The following is an 8,814-nucleotide window of genomic DNA, read 5'->3' as shown; positions in this document are numbered from 1 at the left end:
GCAAAGGTAATATTAAAGCGAGCTCCGGTGACTGTGAGGCCGCGGACGGCTGCCGTTGCCATGGGTTACCGACCTAACTTGTTCCGCCTGCGCACAGCCTCCTGGGAGTGGTAGTTCGACGGCGCCCCACGCCTGCCTTCTTTGCGGGCGGAGGAACTACAACTCCCAGGGAGACCCGGAAGCAGCCTTGGCAACGGAGCGGTCTTTCCAGCTTTGCCTTGGTCCGGGCCTGAACCTGGGAAATGCTGCTGGCGCCCCAGGATATGTCCTCTTCAAGGAAGAGGACGGGGCCGAATCGCTGGAAACAATTTACCAGGAAGCCGAGTCCCAAGGTGATCCATCCCAATCGGGAGCTCTGGGGGGTGCGGGGACCGACCCCGTGGGCAGCCGAGCCGGGCTGCGCTTCCTCCTTCTTCCCCCAGGGGCATCCTTACTTGGCTCCCCCTTGCCTTGACTGCCCTGGAGCCAACATTGCCCTGGGGAAGGGGGCCTATGAACTTTGGGGTCTAGGTACCTTTTGGCTTTGATGGGCAGTACCGTGAAAGAACTGTTTCCATCAAATGCTTTTCACAAACCGGAGAGGTCTGGTAGCACCCATCCGGGTGAAGAGAATTCGCCAATTCCCTCGCCTCCCATTCCCACGCCCACAATTTTAGGGAAGTTCCCACACATTTCATTGTTTTAAAAAAAAAGGGGTTCCAATTTTAGATCTGTATTGGAAGGGGAAAGTCTTCACGTTAAGTCCTACGCCTCAGAGTCCTCCCCTTCTAATTTTACATAAATTATCAAAAATGAACTCAAGAATGCAAGTGGATATTGGACAGACCAATACTTGATTCACTTAAAAATTTCTGAATTCACCAACATTCAGAGAAAAATAATTCCTTTTTATATCTGTTACCTCCTTGGATGCATTAGCATCCAAAGACATGGATAACTGATAACCCCATTTTAAACTTGAAGCATACGCAAATGCCATGTGCAAAGTCACAGTCACACGGTGTGTGCCGTCCACAGACTACCTTTTTAACAGTCACAAAAATAAATGCTTTAAATGTGAGAGTACTAAAATGGAGTGGCTTCTCAGCTTTCAGCTCCTGAGCAGTTTCACCAGCTGTTTTCACCCTCAAGTTACACTTTCTTAAAAAAATATATTCTATAGACAACGTGACCTTTCTTAGGGCTCTAGGCAATTGAGCTTGCAGTTTATTTTAAATATACTAGCTAAATAATGCACCGGACGTAGTCCACTTGGTGAATATCTTGCCCAGAATACGGGAGGGTGGAGGTAGGAGGATTAGAGAGACTTGGAAACAGAGTCTGCTCATATTGTAATGTAGTAGTTTCACAATAGATTGGATCTCAAATAGGTTATTGGTATAGACTTGATTATGAAAGGTAAAAATTTGGGTCAATTTCTTAAGACTCCAAAAAGGAAGGATTTTTGCTGCCAGTGCTCATTGTAAATGCCTGGAGGATAAAAACGTAAAAGCACGAGAGCTTCTTGAGGTTCAGTTGTTTTAATAGCATCAGCTCTTTGTTGCAGTGAAAAAGCCACTCAGTTGTCCAGCTGCGTTGATTAGTTATCTTGAGGTGCTGTGAAGGTGACGTATTATGTGAGAGACTATTATACTTTTCCTTCTTCTGTGTGACAGTATGTTAGTTGAGATATTCCCTTCTTTATTTAAAGACCCACCTGAATTATTAGCAAAGCAAATACTTACCTCTATTTGTTAAGTGACTATTAGAGGGAATTCTACAAGCTTCTAAGAGTTACAGAAAGTGAAGAAAGGAAGTGTCTTACTGGTCTGGTTTCTAATTTCATATTGATATCTGACTGACATGGGTAAAAATATTTGTGATCTTTACTTCATTTTCTGCTTTGTAAAACAGTAGAAGATTGCTTATCCCTCATATGCACCGCCTCCTCTCCCTAGTTCTTTTTGGACCAAATAATATTCCTGCTGTAGGTAAGATAGGAAAGCCCCTGGCTACAGGTCATTCTTGAAAAGAGGGGCCCAGGGAAAGGGGCATACCCTTCTCCAAGCAGATTTGCTTCCATGATATTTGAATGATTTGGCTCATGAATTGGCGCTTGTTTGGGTTTTTATAAGATATGATCATATCTATCATTCCTCTATTTTGGTTCTGGAGAGCTTTAAAAAAAAAAAAAATACTGACACCTGGGGCCTATTCCAGACCAATTAAATCAGAATCTCCAGGTGGGCCTAGGCAGGAGACAAAAACAGAAGATGTCCCAGAGAAGGCTCCGTGTTTTTTCCTCTGACCATCTCTGTGTTCTTTTCTTGCTTAACTTGCTAGTGAAATGCCTTGAGGAAAGAAAAAGGACACTTTTCCATATGCTTTAGTCAGAAGGATAGATTAAAAAGGCAAAGTTGATAAAGTTATTGCTGTGTATTAATATTCTGTATATATTATCTACAGCCTGCCTTTGACCCTGACAATGTGGAACACTGGATTAAGGTAAGGATATTGCACAGTTAGGATAGGAAGAGAGTTAAGAGTCAGACATAATCAGATGGAAAGGAATACTAATCTCCATTTTGCAGTTTTTATTCTTATGTTAACTACGTTGCCTTAGTTGTGTTTTTTTAAAAATTTTTTAATGTTTTTATTTATTTTTGAAGGAGAGAGAGATAGAGCATTAGTGGGGGAGGAGCAGAGAGAGAGGGAGACACAGAATTCAAAGCAGGCTCCAGGCTTTAAGCTGTCAGCACAGAGCCTGATGTAGGGCCCAAACTCACAAGCCGTGAGATCACAACCTAATCCAAAGTCGGATGCTTAACTGACTGAGCCACCCAGGCACCCCTGTTGCTTTAGTTTTATATTCTTTAGTATTTTTTTTCATTCTGTTGCTTCTCATGAAAGTGTGACTGACAAGAAAATGAATATAGACATACTCTTTCAAATGCTGTGAGGATCACGTGAAGAAGATTAAAGGAGCAGGAGAGGAGAAGCTGTAAGAGAGGATGTGGCAGCCTTCCTAAGATATTGGAAAGACTGTCCTGTAGTTACATTGACCTATGGGACCAATGAATTAGGTGAAAGCTATGCATGCATCATAAGAATTTTCTAATGACTGGAGGGATCCAAACATGGAGAGGGCATTCTCCTAAAGAGATGTGTTTTCTTTTTTGTTTTTTAATGTTTATTTATTTTTGAGAGAGGGACAGAGACAGAGCATGAGCAGGGGAGGGGCAGAGAGGGAGACACAGAATCCAAAGCAGGCTCCAGGCTCCCAGCTGTCAGCACAGAGTCCAACATGGGGCTCGAACTCACGAACCGGGAGATCATGACCTGAGCAAAAGTCGGAGGCTCATCCGACTGAGCCACCCAGGCACCCCAAAGAGACGTATTTTCTATCAATGGAGGTATTCAAGTGGATTCTAAATGGCCACTTAATGTTAGACTAATGAAGAATATGTTTGAGCATTCTATGATGAGGGGATTGGATTAGGTAACTTTCTGAGCACTCTTCCAGGCCTGAAATGTATATTTTTGAATGCAAGTACCATTTAAGTTGAAAGTACCATTAAACTACTTCAGGTGCCTGCCTCTGAGTGTCAGCTTGGCAACTTGCCATACTCAATTCATTTGTGCAGCATATGTTTCAAAGTCATGCAGCATTTTCCTGGGAAAATATCATTCTGCCTGGTAGTATTTTGAAGAGCTATTACTTACCTAAATTGACAGGCATTATGAGCACCAGGCCAGATGGAACCTAGGCTAGATGTAATCAATGTTATTTATCCAGACAGTATTTATGAAGTGCCTTCTAGATACCAGTGCACTCTGTTGGACACTGAAGATAAAATAGTGCTTGGGGCAGGTACTCTCTGCCTTCCCAGAGTTAATAGTCCAGCAGGGGTTAAACAACTTAAAACTGTTGGGAGAATTAAAGATGTAATGGAACCATGTGGTGGGGGACACTAATATAGATGGGCCAGAGAAGGCCTGCTGGCTCCTGTGGAAGGTCTGACTTAGAAGACAGCTAAAATGGACCTGCCATTGTGGAGGCTAGCCTCTGGGAAGCCCACTCCTCAGCCTCATACTAGGCTTACTTAGTTTACATGTCAGTGCTGAGAGTTCAGTGCCAGACCCCTGCAGGGCTTAGTTGCACATTTAGTTACCATCTCCTCCGGAGGGGAAGATTTAAGTGGCACAGAAGGATAAAATTGTGCTCTGACTTTCTACACCATTTTCCTCTTTTATGCAGTTGACAGCTTCATCAGTTAGATCTTTTATCATTCTTCTAAAACTTGTGCAGTAGCTCTGTCTCAGTTATGCCCTCAAATCTTCCATCTCAGAAAAACCCCCCAGTAAGTCCTTACTTGACCCTGCATTCCATTCTGATTGTGGTACATCTTGTTGTTACCTAGTGTCTTTGGGTGTATAGCCTAGACTCCCTGCCCTTTCATTTTTATTATCCTCTTGTGTCTACAGTAATTTCCCTCCCTGTTTCTGTTTCTCACCACAGAAATGGTTCTTATAAATGACTTCCTGATCAATCCTCTGTTATCTTCTTCATTCTCAAACTTTGTAAGATTTGTTTGATACAGTTATCACTTTTTTTATTCTAGAAATCCTCTCCTTTTTGTAACAGTCTTATCTTGCTTCTCCTATTATTTTTCTGTTCATTCCTGTCTTCTTCTCTAATTTTGTACCCTACTGTATCCCAACTCTGGATGTACCCTAAACAGTTACAACCTCCGGACCTAAGACTTCAAATCCCCTTAAGTGGACCACCGTCTCAAAATCAGCTTAGACCTTGTTACATGGAAGAAGGGGAAGAGGTATCTGGAAAGGGTGTGGAGCATAGTGAAGTTTGAGAAAGGGCTTTCTTCAGAACAGAAAAGATCACCAGGCAGCACTGGGGGCTTGGCTAAAGCAGGTAACTAAAATCTTATGTGATACCAAAAATTGACAGATCAGATTGATCCAGACTTAAAAATTCTCATTGGAGGGGCGCCTGGGTGGCGCAGTCGGTTAAGCGTCCGACTTCAGCCAGGTCACGATCTCGCGGTCCGTGAGTTCGAGCCCCGCGTCAGGCTCTGGGCTGATGGCTCGGAGCCTGGAGCCTGTTTCCGATTCTGTGTCTCCCTCTCTCTCTGCCCCTCCCCCGTTCATGCTCTGTCTCTCTCTGTCCCAAAAATAAATAAAAAATGTTGAAAAAAAAATTTAAAAAAAAAAAAAAAAATTCTCATTGGAGAGACAAAGATACAAGAGATTTGAGGCTTATGTAAGACAGTAGCTGAATATCCATGCAGAGTAGGAAGGAGAGGACCTTTTAAAGGACTCCTAAGTTGGGAGGAGAAGACATATAGTGACTAAGGACTTGTTTAGGTGCAACACCAATCTAGTGGAGGAGGGGGAGCAAAAGAGGCCAGCGGACAGGAAGCTGATGAGGGGAAAGGGGTTATCAGCTTTGGGGCTGAACAGTGGAAAATTCTGTGTGATGTAGTGCAGGATGACCAAGTCAGTAGGTTGCTGAAGTACAATTGAGAGGAAGGCCATTGGAATATAGATCAAGCAAACTCTGAGGCTGAAATGTTGGTGAGTCTTCCTCAGAGATGTTGAAGTCACTTAGAATCAGGCAGATGCTTGAGTAGAACTGTAAGTTCTAGGGGAGCTCACCCAAAATGCCAACAGTTCACTATGATTTATAATTTATCCTCATCCTGATTTGATACACTGACTCATCTTTTTACTCCTGTGCATTCTGTTACTTTGATACTTAAGCTTTCTGAACATTTTCATTGATTCTCTATTCTTGAACCTTCAGTGATTCTGCATGCCATCCAATGAAACTCTGTAAATTCTAGATGGGTGTTTAAGTCTCTCTGTCAATCTACCTGTAATATCAGTCAACCCGTAATAGCCCCTTTGCTGATACTCTGTGTGACTCCTGTCAGGCTGGTCTCCTTCCCATCTATCTTACCTTCACTTTGACTTACACTGATCTCCCCCCTCCCCCACCAGCCTGGAATATCATTCCTCTCTGGTATGTGTGTGTGGGGGGGGAGGGGGGGGTCAATCCAGATCCTTCCCTTAAAGTCAGCTTGAGATGCACCTCTCATTGAATAGCTTCCCCTCACCCACCTCAACCGCCTAATCCCATTTTATCTAATACTTTTTTCTTTGGAATTATTTTGGCATTCATACACAACAGAAACAGCATCAAGCATTTGCTTATATACAGAGTGATGAAAAAAGAATTGGGCAGTTTCAAAAATATCTTACTCCTGAAACTATTATATATAAACATGCAGTTTGTACTTGAGGGTATATTAAGAATCTTGTGCTTGTACCTCCCAACGTTGAGGAAATTGGAGTCCATTGTAGCTGTTGTTTCTGCCATTGGGTGGACAATGGGATTGATGTGTGCTGTGGGACATGAGGAGCTCATATTGAGCATTTATAAGATCATGGGAATAATTGAGATAGTTCCTTTACAAATTATATACTTGCATGTAACATAATTACTGAGTAACTTTACTATTCAAGTAACTCTGTTCAGGTTTTCAGGTTTTCTATGTAATCACCCTGTGTTACTTCAGAACTATGAGTTTTTTCTTGCACACATGGCATATGAAAAAATAGATAGGTAGGTAGATGAAAGTGAACTCTCTGAAAAGTCACTTTTAGTTTTGTTTTCCCCTTAACGTCCACTAAGGTAGTAGGAACGAAGCTCGCCTTCAAGCCTTCAACCAACTTACTTAAAGAATAAGTTGTTGGGGCGCCTGGGTGGCTCAGTCGGTTGAGCGTCCGACTTCAGCTCAGGTCACGATCTTGCGGTCCGTGAGTTGGAGCCCCACGTCAGGCTCTGGGCTGATGGCCCAGAGCCTGGAGCCTGCTTCCGATTCTGTGTCTCCCTCTCTCTCTGCCCCTCCCCCGTTCATGCTCTGTCTCTCTCTGTCTCAAAAAATAAATAAATGTTAAAAAAAAAAATTAAAAAAAAAAAGAATAAGTTGTTAAGTTGACACTGTTTGTTTTAGTGAAATATAACTTAAGATAAACCTCTTCCATTTCTCACATATTTATTTTGAAAGAAATGGTAAAGATGTAATATTTTAAACAAGGAATACAGACAATTTCTAATCCTTAGTATCATCTATTTTTTTCCCCAAATTTTCATTTTAAGTGATATCCCAAACACTTGCTTTGTCAGAGCTGAGCAGACATTTCTCTTTACTCCCTTCCTTGTAAGTTATCGGTCTGTGCCCTTCTTTAGTACCCAAATCAGTCTTCCCCATCTCCAAGTTCTCTACCTCCTTTGATAAGAATCTGTACAAATTCTAACTCACATGAGATGACATACCATACAGAGTTCTTTCTTTCATTCATAGCCTGAGGAACTGAGTCTATGATCTGGGTTTGTTTACTTTTTGTTTGTGAATGTTGGTTTAAAAACTGAAAGTTGATCTATTTTATTTGCACATTATTTACATATATATGTATATAGCATATACACACCTACAGAATATGTGAAATTCATCACGCTGTCTTAGAATGTTAAAACCTTAAAGGGAAGGAATATATGCCCAGCGAATTGTGACCATCTACTGAATGGCATATTGACCATCATAAATTTGGGCACATCAGAGACCAAGAAATAATGTGGGAAACAGATCTCTCCCGAGTGACCTCATAATGAGTGAATGATATTTTCTTTATTTTAACCCTGATTAGATCGTGTTTTCTTCTGATTCCTATCTTTTCCTGTGTGTTCTATTTTCCACATCTTTTTCAAATTACCTTTGGCTTTTCAGTTTTATTCCTCTGTTTCTAATTCAAACTTAATATATGAAATCCTTGAGAATTTAAAAGGTAAAGTCCCTGGCAAATTTTGGCAGAGGTACTACCAGTTTTTCCATGAAGAGCAAGAGGAAAAATCATTTCTAAAATAGGTCAGGCAACAATATAAACTTTGGGAAAGTTTAGCTTTTTAAAATAAATCCTGCATGTATTCCTTTTTTCAACAAACATTTATGGGGCATCTGTTACATGTACTGGGGGTTTCATGCATGAAAAGGACAAAATGTCTGCTCACATTCTACTTAGGGGAGACAATAAATGGTAAAATATAAGGTCATAAGTGCTACAGAGAAAGAGCAGAGAAGGAGAATAGGGAGAGCCACAAGGAGGGTGGTTACCTTCCTTTCATGTAGTGTAGTTCGAGAAGGACTTAGGATGAAGGTGATATTTGAGTAAAGACTTGAGGAGGCAAGGGAAAGTGTTGTTTGGCTATCGAGGGAGAGCAGTTCAGCAGAGGGGGAACAAGTGCAAAGGCCCTGAGGTGGGACCATGCTTGGCATATGTGAAGAGGAATGAACCAGTAGATCAGTGTGGCTGAAGTTGAGTGAGCAATGGGATGTAGCAAACAAGAAGGTTGGAGAGCTCACCAAGGGCCTCATGGTACAGGACCATGAAGCGCATTGGAAGGACTTTGCCTTTTACTCTGAGTAAAATACAGAACAATTGAAGAGGTTGTTTTTTTTTTTTTTAATGTTTATTTATTTCAGAGAGAGCACGAGTGGGGGAGGGGCAGAAAGTGAGGGAGACACAGAATCCACAGCAGGCTCCAGGCTCCGAGCTGTCAGCACAGAGCCTGATGTGGAGCTCGAACCCACAAACCGCGAGATCACGACCCGAGTTGAAGTCGGATGCTCAACCGACTGAGCCGCCCAGGCACCCCAAGAACAATTTAAGAATTTTGAGTGGAGTTATGTTATGGCTTTCATTTTAAAGGGACTATCTGCTGTGATGGGAGACTATCACAGAAAACCTGTCAGG

General features: G+C 42.0%; 1 protein-coding gene across 3 annotated transcripts in view; it reads left to right on the top strand.

Annotated features, from left to right (window-relative positions):
- The first annotated feature begins 152 nt into the window (after window positions 1–152).
- The window catches only part of CCDC191 (coiled-coil domain containing 191), an 89,951-nt gene continuing 81,289 nt past the window's right edge, over window positions 153–8,814 (top strand). For 2 of the 3 annotated variants that reach the window (XM_042903715.1, XM_042903718.1), the window contains exons 1-2: window positions 153–332; window positions 2,446–2,484. In XM_042903715.1, the coding sequence (XP_042759649.1) occupies window positions 243–332; window positions 2,446–2,484 (129 nt within the window). In that variant the 5' untranslated portion in view covers window positions 153–242. The remainder of the gene's footprint in view (window positions 333–2,445; window positions 2,485–8,814) is intronic. The other variant, XM_042903716.1, reaches the window with a different exon arrangement.

The sequence above is a fragment of the Panthera leo genome, chromosome C2, assembly GCF_018350215.1.
Source record: "Panthera leo isolate Ple1 chromosome C2, P.leo_Ple1_pat1.1, whole genome shotgun sequence".
In the NCBI taxonomy this organism is placed as follows: domain Eukaryota; kingdom Metazoa; phylum Chordata; class Mammalia; order Carnivora; family Felidae; genus Panthera; species Panthera leo.
The sequence above is the reverse complement of the archived record's forward strand: the minus strand, read 5'-3'. Positions and strand labels throughout refer to the sequence as shown.